General features: G+C 39.5%; 2 protein-coding genes across 3 annotated transcripts; one reads left to right on the top strand and one right to left on the bottom strand.

Moving 5' to 3' along the window:
* Nucleotides 1–2,797: 2,797 nt before the first annotated feature.
* Nucleotides 2,798–7,346, bottom strand: ssna1 (Sjogren syndrome nuclear autoantigen 1). The gene is made up of 3 exons (XM_053618048.1): nucleotides 7,084–7,346; nucleotides 4,371–4,570; nucleotides 2,798–3,052 (listed from the first exon to the last, which is right to left on the bottom strand). The coding sequence occupies exons 1-3, from the start codon at nucleotides 7,133–7,135 to the stop codon at nucleotides 2,948–2,950; spliced, it is 357 nt and encodes a 118-aa protein (XP_053474023.1). The 5' UTR covers nucleotides 7,136–7,346; the 3' UTR covers nucleotides 2,798–2,947.
* A 47-nt stretch (nucleotides 7,347–7,393) lies between these two features.
* On the top strand, nucleotides 7,394–17,941 carry anapc2 (anaphase promoting complex subunit 2). 2 transcript variants are annotated; one of them, XM_053618046.1, is made up of 14 exons: nucleotides 7,394–7,568; nucleotides 9,608–9,863; nucleotides 10,466–10,790; nucleotides 10,941–11,073; nucleotides 12,264–12,465; nucleotides 12,626–12,745; nucleotides 12,853–12,970; nucleotides 13,849–14,027; nucleotides 14,145–14,289; nucleotides 14,438–14,513; nucleotides 16,352–16,555; nucleotides 16,784–16,916; nucleotides 17,011–17,252; nucleotides 17,662–17,941. In XM_053618046.1, the coding sequence occupies exons 1-14, from the start codon at nucleotides 7,497–7,499 to the stop codon at nucleotides 17,872–17,874; spliced, it is 2,418 nt and encodes an 805-aa protein (XP_053474021.1). In that variant the 5' UTR covers nucleotides 7,394–7,496; the 3' UTR covers nucleotides 17,875–17,941. The 2 variants fall into 2 exon arrangements, with proteins under 2 accessions (XP_053474021.1, XP_053474022.1); XM_053618047.1 differs by having other exon boundaries at nucleotides 14,148–14,289.
* The last annotated feature ends 279 nt before the right edge of the window (nucleotides 17,942–18,220 follow it).

Below are 18,220 nucleotides of genomic sequence, written 5' to 3' on the forward strand. Positions count from 1 at the left end.
GACTCTGCCCAAGATATAAAGAGAGAGGAAAAAAAAGGAAATAAAAAGAGACAGTACATATAGCAGTACATAACAAACGAAAGGGTGCCACAATTCTTGTTCTTTTTGTTCTTGTTCCACCACTTTTACTGTCCTGTGTATGTTTCATGTTTCCTGGATGCCTGTGTTGTGCAACTTGTCCAATATGAAGCTCCTCTTCAGTGACCTCGCACATCTAGTTTGCTCACGCGAGTCGGATTTGCATTGCGTTTGACGCCGTTTACAGCAAGCGGCTCTTAAAGACCGAGTTATGCTTTAATATGAACAGGCAGGGCGGGACGTAAACAACAGGATGTGATATGCGAAAGTGCACGGTTTTTATCGTTGTCCATGAAAATAACACGTGGGCACGTAGAGATCAGGGCCGTGCCGATTTCACCGCAGCCTCAGAGATTGATTAAAGTGGAACGCTTGTGATGTAATGTTTGGGAAATGTGGATAAATGATAGATTCTCTGGGCAGTAGTTAAGGCATTGGGCTTAATCTGATCAGTAGGTTATGGGTTCAAATCCCAGCATTACCAAGCTGCCACTGTTGGCTCTTTCAGCAATCGCTAAACTACTTAGTTGCATCTGGTCACTTTAGATTTAAAAAAAATGATAAAAAAAAGAGTCAATTTTAGCAACCCTGGTCTCATACCTGACACTGCACTGTGATAAATAGTGGTGCCTGACTTGACTCATTGAAACAGCTCATGGTCTGAACCGACTCTTTTTATTGAATCAGTTGAACCACTTTTCAAAATAATAAAAAAAAGACTAGTTTAAGAATAAACCGAAACACCATACGACATCCTAAAAACAACTATTTTCACTTCATTTTTATGCCATGTCAGTCCATGTAGTGGCTCCGTGCACTGAACTCTAACAAGCGAATCAAAATGAGCCAAATCGAGTCAGATGATCGACTCTATGAACCAATAACTTTGCCATCAGCAATGTTTCAATATAGGAACCACAAAGAAACGTGCAGCTCCCAAGATCCACTGCGACGTATGATGAACTCAATCACTTGACTCATCGAGTCGGTGGGGAATCAGTTGTCGAGTCACTTTCTGTCATGTTTGACTTGAAATCCAACAAAATGAGCTGATCCCATAATCCGTTACAACAGTGGCAGTTGTTTAGCTAGATTGTTGTTTAAACAAAGAAGCTGGAACATTATGTCGCGCAATCTGAAGGTTTTATGTCCTTGTCGTCCCCCAAAGGCAAAATTGAATCAGTCAAACAGGAGTTCGAAAGAATCGACTCAGTAAATTGAACTTAATATTACTGGTGAAAGAGGCGTTTTATGAGATAGGTGTCAGAGGCGTAGCTCCCACTGTTTTGCTGAGGTGGACGTGCACTTTTTACAAACCGCCATGCTCAACCCTGTATTCAGATGGAAGCATAACTCGGACGTTTATGTACAACCAAAAGTTAAAACGTAACATCACTGATGGTTTCAACGAACACAATGCAACACTTTAAATATGCAGCTATTATTATGTAAACAACCAGCTCTGATATATTTATAACACTGTCTTGAATGAGATATAACACTGTGTCAGTGATGTAACGGCATATCGAACACCGCAGTATTGTTCATCGATGCCAACAGACATTTCCTCTGGTGTTAAGTCGTCATTTTTACGTGTAGTGACATCACTATATAAGGTTATATAAGCAGGTTCGGATTTCATTTTCTTTGTCCTGCTCACGCACTACGTGACTTTCTGAACTCGAAATTCTTTCACATTCCAGTGAGCAAAAAAGGAACGGTTACTTCAGTCACGATGTGTGTGTGTGTGTGTGTGTGTGAAGACAAAAAGACTGACTGGACACACAATGCCAAGTGACCCTAGTGTGTGTGGGAGCGTATGTGGATGTGTAAGAGGGATTTTCATTAGTCTCGATATGCTTCTTTGGCCAGTATTCTACACGCTTTCATAATTTATTTCATAAACAAGAAATTTTCTTAGTTTAGATCTTTTAGTATCTTTTTAGGAATTTTAGCGAGAAGTTCTACACATCTGCCGTAGCATTAAGGTGCTTTATTTTTAACAAAAATTTTTTTAAAAGAGGATGAAGAAAAGGAAAAGCTTGACTTTTACTTTCATTCCTTTGCACTGGGTTTTTTTTTTCTTCTTCGCTTTATTTTGCACCTTTTGTAGTCTTGCTTAAAACGTTGAGATGGTTGGGGAAGTGTCGCAGTCATGGATGGACTAATTTTGGGAAATGACAGCTGTAATGAACACCGAAATGGCAGAGATACTGTAACAGTTAAGTAGTAATATTCCTCTACTACCCACAGGGAAAAAATTTGCTATAGGTGTCAGATATTTTGCATCGATGCTTCATTCCAATAACAGCTTGATTAGTAAGTAAAAAAATAAAATAAACTAGCAAGTCTGAAAAACATTAGCTAAAATGTTAAGAGTAGATAGCTTAGGAGTCTTCAGAGAAAAGGTTAGGACCCTGTGCATTTACGTATGAGGTAAAAAGTTGAATAAAACCGTCCATCCACTCTTCCACACCTCCCTGTTTATTTTCATAGTGGAAACAGGTTGCTGTTTGTACTGTACATTTAATTTTATTTTCTTGTATTTCTGTCCTTGGCTAAATTTACATGTACAATTTGTGTCATTGATTTTGAAGAAGATTTGGAGAGAAAAAAACAACAACCTACTGTTAAACATGCAAACTGATGTTCAATAAAGTGAAGGCGGTTAATGGGGTCGGTTGTGACAATTTTGATGGTCATGAAACAAAAAAACAAATCCCTAGAAATAACCTTTATTAAAAACGTCCCATTTAAATACAGTGCATCGCCATAGTAGGAAGTGAATTCAATATTAAAATATCAAGATATGAAAGGGTTAAATGCTGCATGGTATCGGGGCATTTCAACATGAAATTAAAGGAAACGACTATAGAGGTAAACGGTCTTTGCTGCGCCTGGGATCTGTGGCTTTGCTGAGGTTCCCAGTCTCCTTCTTCAAAACACTTAACAGGGTCTGAGAACTTTCTAGAATCTGGGAGAGAGCGAGAGAGGGAAAAAAAAAAAGAATTAGGTTTTTATACACAGCAAGCAAATGAATCAAGTAACTGCTTCATGTCTTGGTTATGCTTAGAGAGGTGCTCACACTGCTAACAAGAAACTCCTAGCTGGTAGAAAGAAAAAACTAAATTATTCAAGACAAAACCCCTAATGCAAAAAAAAAAAAAAAAAAAGCATTTTTGGCTGTAACAATCACACACACACACACACACACACACACAAAAAAACTCTGCAAAATCCTGTTATCGGACTTATCTGACTTATTCAACTGTTAGATCTGACCTTTCCTTGCAGGCATATTTAATCATGTCTAGGTAATATTTTTTTTGCCTTGAATGCCACGTGTCATTTTTTACCATATCTGGACGTAAAAGATCTGCCATGCTTAATAAATATACATACCTGATGTTAAATATATACTTGCCTAATGTTAGCCAAGTCCAACTTACGTTATTTCATACAAATGAACTCAAAACATTCTCCATTTACCTTGCTAGAATGTAAGGGCACCCTGTGAGCCTAGTCCAAAGCATGTGAGATATGGGAAGGGGGTGTGGCTTCTAGGCGAGTTATATATCAGAGTTCCAGATTCGTATGTCGACTGTTAGAAAAAAGATGCTCGTTTGGTGCATTTTTTTCTTAAACTCGTACAAGTGTAGTCTGAATAGCTACCGAACGTACAATATCGAGTAGAGATGATAAAATTGTTGTATAAGATATAAGCCAATTATAAGCCAAGAGGCCACAGTCCCGCAATCTACTGCTCACAAGTTCACCCAGACAGGGAAATGACCACTAACAGACGTCCTGCGTCCTTTCCCCTTCGGTGAACTGGCTGTTCTGCCGGTGAATTTTATTCGTGTTTGTCTCCCATATGGCTGTAGCAAGTGGTGAAAAATAATCGTAAATGCTATGGCTAAGCTGTAGATATTCCCACCTCTGATTCATTCATTTTAAAATGTAGCGCCAAGTGGATGAGACACATGCAGTCTTCCGTCCCACCTCCCATCACTGTGTTGGTTTTTAATCAGCCACATGTGGGAGAGTGTGTCCACTTCATTAGTTGAGATGCTTTGCGTTACCCAGAGGTAATACCACTGAAACCGGTCAGCGGTTGACTGATTACGTTCACGTTAAAACTATTAATTCTGTTCTGATTTTTGTTTGAAAGCACAAAGCAGAATTGTTGTTCATTATTTACAATGTGAAATAATCACCAAAGGATTAGCTTAATAAATTACATTACAGGAAGGAAAAAAAAATAATTCACGAAATAAGATCTTGATCCGTACCTTCATGTATGCAGCTTCCGTCTCAGCGATGGTTCGGTCTAGTTCGCTGCGGGTAGTGAGGCGGTGGTCCAGACTCTCGGACACGCGGTTTAACTTCTCCGTGAGCACACGGATGTCATGCTGGAGACGAGTCTTCTCCTCTTCTTCCTGCTGGATCTGCTTATTCAGCTCGTCCCTCTTCAAGAACAGCTCCTCTATACCTGAGGAAGGAGAACCAATTACATTTGGAAATTTCTGGAACACTCTCGCTGCGTTTTAGCTTCGGAAGGATTTTTTTAAAATATAAATTTGCCATCATTTGAATTTGGGTTTAAGGAATACAATATAACAGGGCATGCTGTTATAGGTAAATAATCAATGACAGCAGACTTACTGTTGCCACCCCAAAGATAGTAAGATTTTTATTACAGCATGTCCTCAAATGTATTATTTCCTCTTATACCACAACAATTACATTGTCAGATTTTGTACATGTTGTATTTTTTATTTATTAAAATACAACACGTCATAATCTTTTCCATTTGTAGAGCTGTTCGCTACAATCTAGATGAGCAACTTTAACATTACACAGCATTTGTTTTTCACACAATTACCTCTGAACACACTTTAATGTGAACTGCAATATAAAGTGCAGTATAAATAATGTATACTGCAAAGTCCTGTACATTTGTTCATGGTAATGAAAAGTAAGTGGGACTTTCTATAGGTACAAAAAAAAACCTTTGTTCAGCAGAATTTTCGCTGAATCATACAAAACTAATTAATGAAGGAGGACCACGCGTGTTTATCATGGACTAAACCAACAACCAAAGAATGCCTCGAGTGCAACTTTTTTCCAAAATAAGCTCCAAAATCTGACTTACATTAGAGATGTTATTAGTAGACAGAGGTGTGCAAAGTCACGCTGCAACTCTACTAAACTCGTATCACATTAATGGGAGATCTTTTACTCCTGTTTTATTCATGCAGGTTTAATAATTCTAGCTTAATCCTATCTACTTTTTCTAAAATATCCTGGAAATTGTGATTTTTTTTTATGAGCTGATTTTGTACTTAATCTTTTAAATTGTAAAATGTTACAATTTTTACAGATTCTCCTTTTCAATGTTAGACAATGTAGACATTAAATAAATATTAAACAGATATTAACCCTTTACTGTATCGTGTTGCCATATGGCAACAATTAATTAATTATTTTTTTAAAACAAAATTGCTGTTTTACTTATTTACATTCATTTTACTATATAACTCATTTCAGACATTCTGCAGTTGCACTTTATTTTTATATCATTGTATAATTATATTATATAATAATTTTTTGACTATGATACTTTCCACCATTCCAAAAATTTTCCAAACTCGTAAATATATTTTTATAGCTTGAACTAATTCAAGTAATAAAAATCCATAACAACATTTTTTTTTAAATGTAAATGTAATAATTCATGCTGTAGAGGGTTAATGCATCATTGAATTATTATTACTATTATCTTTAGAAATTGTTCTATACTTCTGTCATATCACCCACACTATGTAGAACTCAAAATAAATAAACTTTAAAAACATATACACAAACTATGCCAAATCTGGATTCTTTTCAATCATTTTTCATAAACATATGTATTATATTTTATAGTTCTATTTAACATCTTAAATAAATTACAACTGAAAAGGAGAAAAATTTGATAAATTGTAATACATCATAATTAAATGTTTTTTAAAAATAATTTTAAAATGTACCGAATGTTTACATCAAATCAGCACCTTCCAATCAGAGTTTGTAATTGTTCTTTAAACCAACAAACAAACAAACAAACAAAAAAGTTTGAAAAATGCATCATGATACCAAGATACAAGTACAATGTGTATTGTGACATAAATGATCACAACATCAATATATCATCTGTTTGCCCAGTCCTAATTTTAAGGTATTATTGATATTAGTGATAGTTTTATTGATATTATTGATAGTTTATGTTGACCAAATCAGCTGAGTGTGAGGAAATATAGAACTGTAGTACTTAAAATGGATCCAGGAAGTATAACTACATGGGTCTGTGATTTTCTAACTTGCTTCCAGACGACTCCATTATTAAAGCTATTATGCCTATAAATATTGTCAACTGCAATCTAATGACATGTTTAATAATAAAAATGGGTGGAAAGTTCATAAATTTAATAAAAACAATTAATAAACAAACACACACACACACACACACACACACACACACACACACACACACTGGCTCCAAACAAAACATGATTGTACAAATGTAAATAAAGTTCTTGTTTTTATTAGTTTGTTTATTTAAAAAAAATAATTTAAAATACATTTGCACTGAGGGGGTCTTTGACTACTTTATTTATTTATTATTTTTTTAAGCCAATACTGTGATCAGATTATGATCATTTCTTCCATGGTGTCTCTCCATATCTTAAAACGTATTAAATCTGAACACACCACCTTTATTCCAAATTAGATAGGCTAAGATAAAGTTTCCTGCTTTAAAATAATTCAATAAAAGAACATTTTCAGCAGATACTGAAAACAGGAAAACTGCTGGCCTTGCTTTATGGCAGCTACTTAACTACTTAGACTTTAAATCCACATTAGTCCTCCTAGCAGAGAGAATAAATTAAGTTATTTTAAAACAACAACAACAACAACAACAAAATAAATCACAGAAATATGGAGCTTACAATATGGACTTACACTTGACCAGCTCGTTGTTGTATGTCTGCAGTGCAGCTCCTTGTTGGGTCATTGCTGATTATCTTTAATTCGCCCCAAGTCCACCTGCTTTACACTAAACTTCTACTTTTAATGCTCATATATTGAAGCTCGTTAACTATCTTGCTTAAAATCCTGTCTGCAATTCGCTCCACAGTGTCTCTGTATCAGACCCACGCGTCAGTCCTCCCTGTTTCTGTTTCCAGAGCGATTTACAAATAAGAACTCCCCCCTCAAGTCGTTCTATCAACTTCCGGGAGCGTCGACGTCATCAATACGCGACCGACGCTTGAGAGAGAAGAGCGCGATAAAATTCGATTCGAGGCATGAAAACGGCGCTGTTTGGAAACTGCGATTAAAAGAATGCGTTTTAAGGAAACCGTGGTGGTCCGAACATGAACGATAACTCGGCGGTTTTAATGCCGCAGGGGCTTCCGGCGGCTTGGGACACTGTGACTGCAGCACTGGTGAGAGAAATTTCAAAAGAAATAAATAAAACATAACGTTACAGTTGAAGGTTCGATAGACGATTTAAAAAAAATAATCCTCACATGTACAAATAACCTGGAAGAAATGTAGAAAATGAAAACAAATCAATGCATTAAGCCATGGATTTTGCAAAAGCTTATAAAGTCACAGAACGCCGATTTGGAAAATTTACTTCCGGTCCGGAAAATTTGTTTGTGTTTGGATGCGTCTGTTAGTCATTTTATTGACACTCTACGGATCACCTTAGGCTGCATTTACACTGCAGGTCCTGATGCCCAATTCCGATTTGTTGACTATATCCGATTTGTTGACTATATCCGATTTGTTGACTATATCCGATTTTTTTGGATGACCTGCTTACATCTTCGTTTAAAAGTGACCCATATCTATATTTACACGCGACACCTCGTGAAACAACCAAATGTAGACGTCACCGGCAGCTTAGCTCAAAAAGGAAGTAAAAAACGCAATTTGCTATGGATGCAGACGAAAATATAATACAAGCTTATGCTTTCCGCACCATATGTAAAGGTGAGCAAAACACCCGCTTCTTAAGGTGGAGAAAAAAAGAAGAGAGCCCTTGTTGAGAGTTGTGTGTTCACGGTTGTTGTCCATCTGAGTTGACGCCATTCGCCACAGTCGCTTTTTCAATGACGTACGACTCGCATTGACCGTGGAATATCCAATCTTTCTGCGTACATGGCAGACGCATATGAATATCGGAATCCATGTGCAGGTGTGAAGGTATCACAATCCACAGTGTGAAGAAGACGTCGAGAGCAGAAATATAGAGGCCATACCGCAAGATGCAAATCACTCATGAGCAGTAAGAATCAGAAAGCCTAATTGGAATTCGCAAAGAAATACAGAGACGAGCCACAAAGGTTCTGGAACCAAGATGAACCTCTACGAAAGTGATGGAAAGTCCAAAGTGTGGAGAAAGAAAGAACCTGCTCATGATCCAAAACATACAAGCTGATCTGTGAAACATGGTGGCGGTAGCATCATGGCTTGGGCTTGCATGGCTGCTTCTGAAACATTCTCACTAATCTTTATTGATGATTGAACTCATGATGGAAGCAGGAGAATGAATACAGAAGTTTACATGGACATTCTGGCAGCCAGAAATGTATCCAAATTAATCGGAAGGAACTTCATCACGCAGCAAAACAGCGATCTAAGACACACTGCCAACTCAACAAAGGACTTTATCAAGGGGGAAAAATGGAAGGTTTTAAACTGGCCAAGTCAATCACCAGACCTTAACCCAGCTGAGCAGCATTTCACCTCCTGAAGGGAGAAACCCCCCTGAAAGAAACCACACTTGAAAGAGGCTGCGTTAAAAGTCTGGAAAAGCATCACAAAAGAAGAAACCAACAATTTGGTGATGTCAATAAGATATAGGCCTGATACAGTTCTTGCAAGCAAGGGATATGCAACCAAATATTAAGTGTTATTTACTTTAATTTACTTCAAGACTTATCTGTTCCTATGCTGTTGCTCACCTAAACGTTGGGTGGTCTGCTATGTTTTAAGTTGTTTAACACATCTATATGTAAATATCAGGAAACGAAAGCTGAAATTCTGATCTATCGTTTTATATCCATCTTTTGGTCTCAAATCCAAATGTCTTCATTGTATAGCAAAAACAATTGGCCTTGCTGTTCCAATACTTTTAGAGGGGATTGCATACAGTACATATCCATTGGTGTATTTGTGCAGAAACAGGTGTAAATCTGCACAGGCACTGTAATGTAGTCTATTGAAGGACCTGTAAAAAAAAAAATAATAATAATTAATCTTAATAGTCTGTAGACTCAGGCATCAATAGCAGAATAACGACTGCATTTATGCTTCTTCGAACTCCGTAGCATTCGCAGATGGATCTTCTGTGCGCTCTACGGGCGACACCGTATTTAAAAACGTAAAGCACCATCCCAAAAGGTCACACCATTGTATGATGTATGATTTTTAAATACGATTCTCATGTGTATTAAGCGTGCATTTTGTCCTGTAGGTATCTCCATCCACACCCCCTCCTGTTACTGATGAGTCTGTTTCTGAGGCTCTGACCCTGCTGTGTAAGAAAGGCCTGGGTCAGTATGTGGAAGGTTGGCTGCTGGAGACACTGCAGGTTTCTTTGGCGTCCCACGTGGCTCCGGAGTTCTGGGCTGGACTTCAGCAGCCGGAGGCCGAAACGCAAGAGAGAGCCCGAGCCGTAGCACTTTTGGAAGCCTTTAGGACCCTGCTGCGGCGGCTCCAACCTTTTCTCTGTATGCTGGGTTCTCCTCTTTTGTGCCTTTTTTTATGTTGATGGTAAATTCATAAGTTGTATACATTTACCCTAAAAGTTAAAGGAGTACTCCAGTATTTTGCAATATGAAATCATTTGTCCCTATGGACTAATTTTATCCGACTTTCCAACTCTGAAGCAATACAGAAAACTCATTTCGGTGACTTCTGTATACTGTTGCAGATTCTCCGATATTTTCAAGCGTGTTTGAAATCCTCAGCGATTAATCTTCTAGTTATTTTGGCAAGAAAAGCGACAGGCAATAAGAATATGAGAGGAAACTCTTGCGAACGGGGGCCGGACCAACATGCAACCACAATAATATCGGTTCCGTAAGAAATTATTGGGCACGTCGTACCTGAATGGTTGATCAGAGTTGAATATTCAAAGTCAATATCGAAGTGACTTTGTGAAGGGTTTATTATTATTATATTGTTAAATGTATAGCTGGGGAAAGTGTTGAATAATTTAGGTATCTATGTGCTATTTCATTTGATTTAGCTCTAAATGGATATATGTCTCCCCTAATATGTCGGATCTCGTTCCCTAAGTAAGAATGCGCTCTATATTTTCTGGTCTCAGGTGGTCTTGAGCGACTCGGTACGTGGCAGGACGAGGGTCGAGCAGGTCTGCTTGGACCCGGAGCCCACGGCCTGCGAGAGAGGGCGTTCTCCATCATCCGTGCCATCCTCCTGTTTTCTCCACCTCCAGTGTTACAGCAGCGCGTCCTGGAGTTCTACAGCCGCACCTTCTCCGTGTACATGAGCCAGATGGAAGAGCAGATCGAGGCTGATGACGTGGCAGCAGAGAGCGTTGGGAATGATACGTGCACTGGTTGCGCCGCCGCACAACAGGTCTGCTGGTGCCAAGATGCTCTGGAGCAGCTGCAAGAGTTTAGTCACATCCTGTAAGTGCATGAGTGCATGCATCTTGAAGAACTGTTTGTTTATTTATTTATTTCTTTATTAAAAACTATTACAAAAGTTTATTTAGGTAGTTCTTCTCTCTTGTGTATCCTCTGGGTAAACAGGTCATGTGTGTGTGTTATGTGTTGCAGCTCCAGACTGCAGCTATTGGAAAGAGTGAGCTCTGAGGCTGTGACCAACATTTTGCACCGCCTGATCGAGCAGAGGATGGAGCAGCGCTGCAGAGGCGAATACGAAAGATCCTTCCTTTCAGACTTCAATGAGGTATGTCAGAGTTTTCTTTAAGGCTTTGTTCGCATAGATTTCTCACATAAGACCAGATTACAGTTGCACGTTATTGTAGTAGTTTGTTGCTGTTTATGACTAATACAAAGTTACCTGAAGAAGTCTAATTTAGACTCCTGTATTTAAGGACTTGCTCATTTTAATAGGAATCTAAATGAGAGCTTTATTAAAGACAAGCACAATGGTTTGGTGAAGCAGTTACTGTAAATTACTATAAGCCGAGATTTGTCATACAGTGAATATTAGAAAGTGTTTGTAATGCTGTGTGCTCAAGAGTCTAATTGTCTAATCTCTGTTTCGATCTAGAGATGTGTGTGTGTATTTCATACTTGTTGTATACTAATTGTAGAGTACTTAACTAGCCCTTATCTTGTCTACTAGGGCTGTCAAATAACTTTTAAATGCACTCAAATACTATTTAAGTGTAAGATTATTAGAGGCCGCCCTATAGTGGATTTTATCGATAGCGATAACTAAGTCGGGCGGTACCTGCCGATAACCGATTAACCGTTTTTAAAATTGATACTGAATAAAAACATAAAACTCAAAGTAAAATATTGCTGAACTTTATTACAAAAATATACAGTACTGTTTAATGTACATGAAAATGTACTGTACTATTTTTAAATGAAATAAGTATAAAAATATGAACATATCTTCACTATTAATAAATATTAAAGTGAATAAAAGATATACGGCCAAACTGAACCACAAAATCAAAAACATTTTAAATAACACAACAAAATTTGCCCGCCATAGTTTTTTTTTTTTTTTCCACCTCTAGAGGCTGCTCTTGTACTGTATAATGATGGCAGACCCTTCTTAGCCGCTCATGCAACAGATGCAACCGGGAAAAACAATCGGTTAGCGGTGCCGGTTAATTGGCAAAACCGATCAATCGGTCGAACTGAGTGTGTGTGTGCGTGTGTGTGCGTGCGTGTGCGTGCGTGTGCGTGCGTGTGCGTGCGTGTGCGTGCGTGTGTGTGCGTGCGCGTGTGTGTGCGCGTGTGTGTGCGCGTGTGTAAATCCAAACAGTTTCCATACAGTTTTTCAGCTGTTAAGGCGTTCTGGCATTTTTATTGATGGCTATGCTGGAATAATTATGACAGTAGCCATCTTTCTCCACATCCCAGTTCCTGATTGTTTGTTTCTTTATTTCCATTCTGCAGTGGTTAGAGCAGGTCCTTGGTTGGCTCAGTAGGGTCTTTGCGAGCGAGGTAGGCGAGGCCGGAAGCAACACTTTGCCAACAGATGGGATGTTAGATTACGTTGGTAGTACCATCCTCCAGCGCTGGCGCTGTCATATGCAGCAGTTCTTCTGCCGCATCTATGTCAACATGAGGATTGAGGAGCTTTTCAGCATCATTCGAGGTAAAAAAAAAAAAAAAAAGATGAGTGAGTCACCATTGTGATGTGGTGATACCATGCCATTCATTTGAAGATGAATTTGATTGATGTGCATAATTTGCATGTTTTACATGCTCTGCTATTTGAAACTGTTGAATATGTATATGTTCCTTTGCCTGTGTAGATTTCCCAGAATCCACCCCTGCTGTTGAAGATCTGAAGTTCTGTCTGGAGCGGACCAATCAAAGACAGCAACTCCTTACCTCTCTCAAATCTGCTTTTGAGACGCGTCTGTTGCACCCAGGTCAGCAGAAAATTTCTGGCAAAAAAGTAATGCACTTTCTCTAAAAAAAAAAAAAAAAAAGTAATAAAAAAAAATGGTTAACTTAAAGATCCCTCTCTCCATTGCAGGAGTTCATACATCTGACATAATAACTGTCTACATCTCAGCCATTAAAGCTTTACGGGAACTTGACCCCTCCATGGTCATTCTTCAGGTGGCCTGCCAACCCATTCGCAAATACCTAAGGTTAGGCAAGACTCTGTATCTGTAGCACACTCTGTAAACACAAACAAAGTTTCATGTTACTAGTGTTATTTATCCTTACAGAGCATTCTTGTAGAAACTTTGTAGATATCAGAGGTCAGAGTGCAGGGTCTGCCATTAAGGCAGTTCTGGAGCAGTTGAGGTTTAATGACGTTACTTAAAGGCTTCAACTCCAATTGCATTATGACAATTATCATATTTGCTCACCTTACGGTTGCTAGCAGCTAGTGCTCTGTGCCATATCATGTCCTGTGCTCTTGCTCAAAGCTGAAAGCCAGAGAGAAAGTCCACTGTTTGAATCCATTTTCATCATTTGGATTGGGCTCTGAAAGGATAAAATTGAATTGGGCTGTGCTTAGATAAATATGACAGGGCTCTTGTTGGGCACAATCGGATTGGGCTCTGAATAGATAAAATTGGATTGGGATCTGGTTGGGTAAGATTGGATTGGGATCTGGTTGGGTAAAATCGGATTGGGCTCTGGTTGGGTGAGATCGGATTGGGCTCTGGTTGGGTGAGATCGGATTGCGCTCTGGTTGGGTGAGATCGGATTGGGCTCTGGCTGGGTGAGATCGGATTGGGCTCTGGCTGGGTGAGATCGGATTGGGCTCTGGCTGGGTGAGATCGGATTGGGCTCTGGCTGGGTGAGATCGGATTGGGCTTTGGCTGGGTGAGATCGGATTGGGCTCTGGCAGAACAAAAAATAAATATTGGACTCTGGTTTGATAGTTGGATTAGGCTCTTGGGTGAAAATTGGACTGGACTCTGGTTTGTTAACAATGGATTAGACCATGTAAAAATTAATTTAATACTCTGGTTGGGTAAAATAGGATTGAGCTGTTTTATCTCTTCTTGGACAGAACACGTGAGGACACGGTGCGTCAGATTGTCGCAAGTCTAACGGGTGACACTGAGGGCTGTAGCGAGTTAGCCAGTGAGCTCTCTCGGGCTGACCCTGTTACCCTGGAAACACAGGATAGTGAGGATGAGGGAAGTGATCCAGAGGAGTGGACCCCTGACCCTACTGATGCCCTAACAGGTTATAGGCCCACACACGCTATACATTCCTGTCATAAAACCTTGTATTCCTGATAGACACTATACATTCCTAACTTAGCTTTCTTTGACTTTAAGCTTCGCTCGATTTTTGTCTCAGTAGATAAGACAGGCTCTAAGCGGCGCTCCTCAGACATCATCAGTCTTCTGGTGAGCATCTTTGGCAGTAAGGAGATCTTCATTGATGAGTACAAAACTGTGCTGGCAGACAGGCTGCTGCACCAGCTCAACTACAACACAGCCAGGTGTTTTCACTCACCACACACACTATACACACTTCTTACTGAGTAATCACACTGTTATAAATGTGACATGACACACAATTTAATTTGTGAGCCCATTTAGTTTGTGTTTTTATAAATAAATGGTGTGGGTGTGTGTGTGTGTGTGTAGGGAGATTCGGAATGTGGAGTTGCTGAAGCTGAGGTTTGGAGAGTCCCATATGCATTACTGTGAGGTCATGCTGAAGGTCAGAGCTGTCTCTTTAAACTGACGTTTAATTCTAGTTATATAATTTCTGTCTCTTTATTTTCTGTTGTTGTTATTGCTGCATAAGTACACGCAAGTGTGCACTTGGCTACTAAACACTGTTTTGTTCACGCAATGTGAGCTTTTTTGCATCTGAAGGATTAAAATCAATGTCCACTAGAGGGCATTCTAAATATTACTGGCTGGTAGGTTTCCACTCGAGCTGTAAAATTGATCCACACAAAATATTTCATTATCAAATCATTATCAATTCGTCCAAATCTTTGGTAACTAGATATAGCACAGTATATAATTTTTTTTTTGTAATAGAAATTTTATCTAAAAATGAGCCATAAATGATTTTTGACTTTATCGAACCGTTTAAAAACATAATTTACAGGTGCATCTCAGAAAATATCGTGGAAAAGTTCTTTTTTTTTTCGTAATTTAATTCAAAAAGTGGAACTTTCAAATGTTCTAGATTCATTACACATAATGTGTATTAATACATAAAGAAGTATTTCAAGCCTTTTTTTTATTTTAATCTTGATGATTATGGCTTACAGCTCATGGAAATCAAAAATCCAGTATCTCAAAATATTCAAATAAAAGATTTATAATACAGAAATGTCGACCTTCTGAAAAGTTTGTTAATTTATGCACTGATACTCGATCTGGGCTTTAATCCTTTTGCTGGATTTACTGCATGAATGCGACGTGGCATGGAGGCGATCAGCTTGTAGCACTGCTGAGGTGTTCTGGAAGCCCAGGTTGCTTTGATAGCTGCCTTCAGCTCGTCTGTATTGTCGGGTCTGGTGTCTCTCGTAGATTCTCTATGGGGTTCAGGTCAGGTGAGTCGGCTGGTTAATCAAGCACAGTAATACCACGGTCAGTAAACCAGTTACTAGTAGTTTTGTCACTGTGGGCAGGTACCAAGTCCTGCTGGAAAAGGAAATCAGCATCTCCATAAAGCTCGTCAGCAGATGGAAACATGAAGTTCTCTAAAATCTCCTGGTAGACGCTGCATCGACTCTCGACTTGAGAAAACACACTGGACCAACACCAGCAGATGACATGGCCACCCAAATCATCACTGACTGTGGAAACTTCACACTGGACTTCAAGCAGCTTGGATTCTATTCCTCTCCACTCTTCCTCCAGACTCTGGAACCTTGATTTCCAAATGAAATGCAACATTTACTTCCATCTTCTCCGTGATTGTGGATGTGTCTACTGAACCAGACTGAGAGATTAAAGCCTCAGGAAACCTTTGCAGATGTTTTGAGTTTGTTTGCTGATTAGAGTCTTCTCAGGTCGACAGTTCTGTGTTATAAATTCTTTATTTTGAGATACTGGATTTTTGATTTCCATGAGCTGTAAGCCATAATGATCGAGATTAAAACAAAAAAAGGCTTGAAATATTTCACTTCATGTATAATGAATCTAGAATATATGAACGTTCCACTTTTTGAATTTAATTACAGGGGAAAAAAATACTTTTCCACGATATTCAAATTTTTTGAGATGCACCTGTATAAAGAAAAAAATAGTTTGTTCCGGTCCACTAATGTTTGTACAAGCAGTGTTCCGTGAGTGCTGATATTTAGTTTAACAGCACTGGTACATTTCACTGTTCACTACATAAAATTCCAGTTGTAGTAATAGTTTATTTTGTTCAATTTCCCAGTATAACACACTACTCGCACCAAAAAGTCAGGAAGCACAGCATTTTAAGATGCAGCTCAAGTGAAAATCTGCACTGATAACAATGAGGAATGCCAAAATCATTCAAACTGAAGAATGTTCTGCTCTTCTCTCTTTCTGTCTGTCTCTCTGTAGGATGTGGCGGATTCCCGGCGGATTAACACTAACATTCACGAAGAAGAGGCTCGTTTGCCCGAGGAAGAGCAGCCTTCTGTTCCTCTTTCGGCCATGATCCTGTCCTCAGAGTTCTGGCCTCAGCTCAAAGAGGAGAAGTTGGAACTGCCTGCTGCCATCTCCAAATCGATGGAGACCTACACACACCGCTTTGAAAAGCTCAAGGTCTCTCTTCCTCTCACTCTTTATTTTTAACGCCCCCCCCCCCCTTTTTTTTTTAGTTTGAAAAACTAAACCTGCCAAATATTTTCCTTGAGGTTGCTGAGGTTAAGGTTTACGTAGAAGTGTAGACATGGAATTAATTTGCTACACTAATCATTAAGTCAATGGAATATCCTCACAAAGACACGTGTGTGTGTGTGTGTGTGTGTGTGTGTGTGTGTGTGTGTGTAGGCTATGAGGACTCTGAGCTGGAAGCCTCACTTGGGATCGGTAACTCTGGACGTGGAGCTGGAGGACCGCACGCTTACCAACCTCTCCGTGTCTCCCATCCACGCTGCCATCATCCTACACTTCCAGGAAAAGGGTGAGGGTATAAACATGGCTCAGACTCAGACTGAATGCTACTATGCAACTCTGGAAGCAAGCATGTGTTCTGTAAATAATGTGGTTTTTCTCAGGCACATGGGCCCTGGAAGAGCTGAGCGGAGTTCTGGGTGTGCCCCAGGAGCTTTTGCGCAGAAAGCTAGCGCTATGGCAGCAGCACGGCGTGCTCCAGGAGGAGTCACCAGGCCGATACAGCGTCCTCGAGAAGGCCTCCAGCCGCGAACGGCCTGACCGAGGCATCATGCTCATAGACAGCGACGAAGAGGGAGACTCCAACACCACCACTCAGTCGGAGCAGAGGGAGGAGAAGCTGCAGGTGGGTGGAGTTCAGCATACCTGCATGCACAGAAAAACCTACACTGTCAGTCATTGTACACCTGCAGTCCTGGTCATACTAGTTTTCTGTGGTATCCTTATTCAACATTATATCACAGAGCTGTAGAAAGTGTTGAATAATCTTTTATAAAAGTAGATCTGAACATTCTTAGTGTTGGCAAATTGCTGTGGCATAAGAGAAGTGAAATACTTGGGAATGTGCTGGAAATTAATCAACTATGGGATGTCGGGTCGCGTTACACCACATGGTGACTGATTATTTTCCTGTCAGGATGCACGTTTTATTCCTTGCATATCATTATTATTGTGTCAGTATCGGTACAAAAAGAATAAACACATGTGGCTCTTTTTACAGCCACTGACTTGTCCTTCACTCTGTTCTACTGCAGTTGTTCTGGGCCTACATTCAGGCCATGCTGACCAATCTGGAGAGCATGACCCTGGAGAGGATTCACTCCATGCTGCGCATGTTTGTGGCTACAGGGCCCGGCGTCACCGAGATGGACGTCAACGAGCTGCAGGCTTTCCTGCAGAAAAAAGTGCGAGATCACCAGCTGATCGTCTCAGCCGGAGTGTACAGACTTCCCAAAACTACTCAGTAAAGCCGGACAGACAAAGTTCATCTGCTTGGATCGTTTTTCACAAATAATAAAATGCTGAGTTGTTTAGCGTGGAGTGTTTTGCTTACCACTGCACTCACGTTCATCATTTTGCCTTCTACAAAAATATACTGTTCCCTCCACTAATATTGGCACCCTTGGTAAATATGAGCAAAGAAGGCTGTGGAGAATTGTCTTTTATTGTTGAACCTTTTGTTAAAACAATTCACAAAAATACTCTGCTCTCATGGATATCAAACAATTGCAAACAAAACACAGGTTTATCCAAAAAAAAATCTTTAAGTACAGGTGTGCAACAATTATTGGCACCTGTATGAATTCATATGAG

The sequence above is a fragment of the Ictalurus furcatus genome, chromosome 28 (genome assembly GCF_023375685.1).
Source record: "Ictalurus furcatus strain D&B chromosome 28, Billie_1.0, whole genome shotgun sequence".
In the NCBI taxonomy this organism is placed as follows: domain Eukaryota; kingdom Metazoa; phylum Chordata; class Actinopteri; order Siluriformes; family Ictaluridae; genus Ictalurus; species Ictalurus furcatus.

Bases quoted from the DNA above. Each gene is read 5' to 3' on its own strand.
- ssna1 (XM_053618048.1), bottom strand. From the start codon at position 7,135: ATGACCCAACAAGGAGCTGCACTGCAGACATACAACAACGAGCTGGTC. The intron at 4,571-7,083 runs GTAAGTCCATAT...CTCCTTCCTCAG, and splicing joins CAACAACGAGCTGGTCAAGT to GTATAGAGGAGCTGTTCTTG. The intron at 3,053-4,370 runs GTACGGATCAAG...GCTCTCTCCCAG, and splicing joins CGGAAGCTGCATACATGAAG to ATTCTAGAAAGTTCTCAGAC.
- anapc2 (XM_053618046.1), top strand. From the start codon at position 7,497: ATGAACGATAACTCGGCGGTTTTAATGCCGCAGGGGCTTCCGGCGGCT. The intron at 11,074-12,263 runs GTATGTCAGAGT...TCCATTCTGCAG, and splicing joins TCCTTTCAGACTTCAATGAG to TGGTTAGAGCAGGTCCTTGG. The intron at 16,556-16,783 runs GTCTCTCTTCCT...GTGTGTGTGTAG, and splicing joins ACCGCTTTGAAAAGCTCAAG to GCTATGAGGACTCTGAGCTG.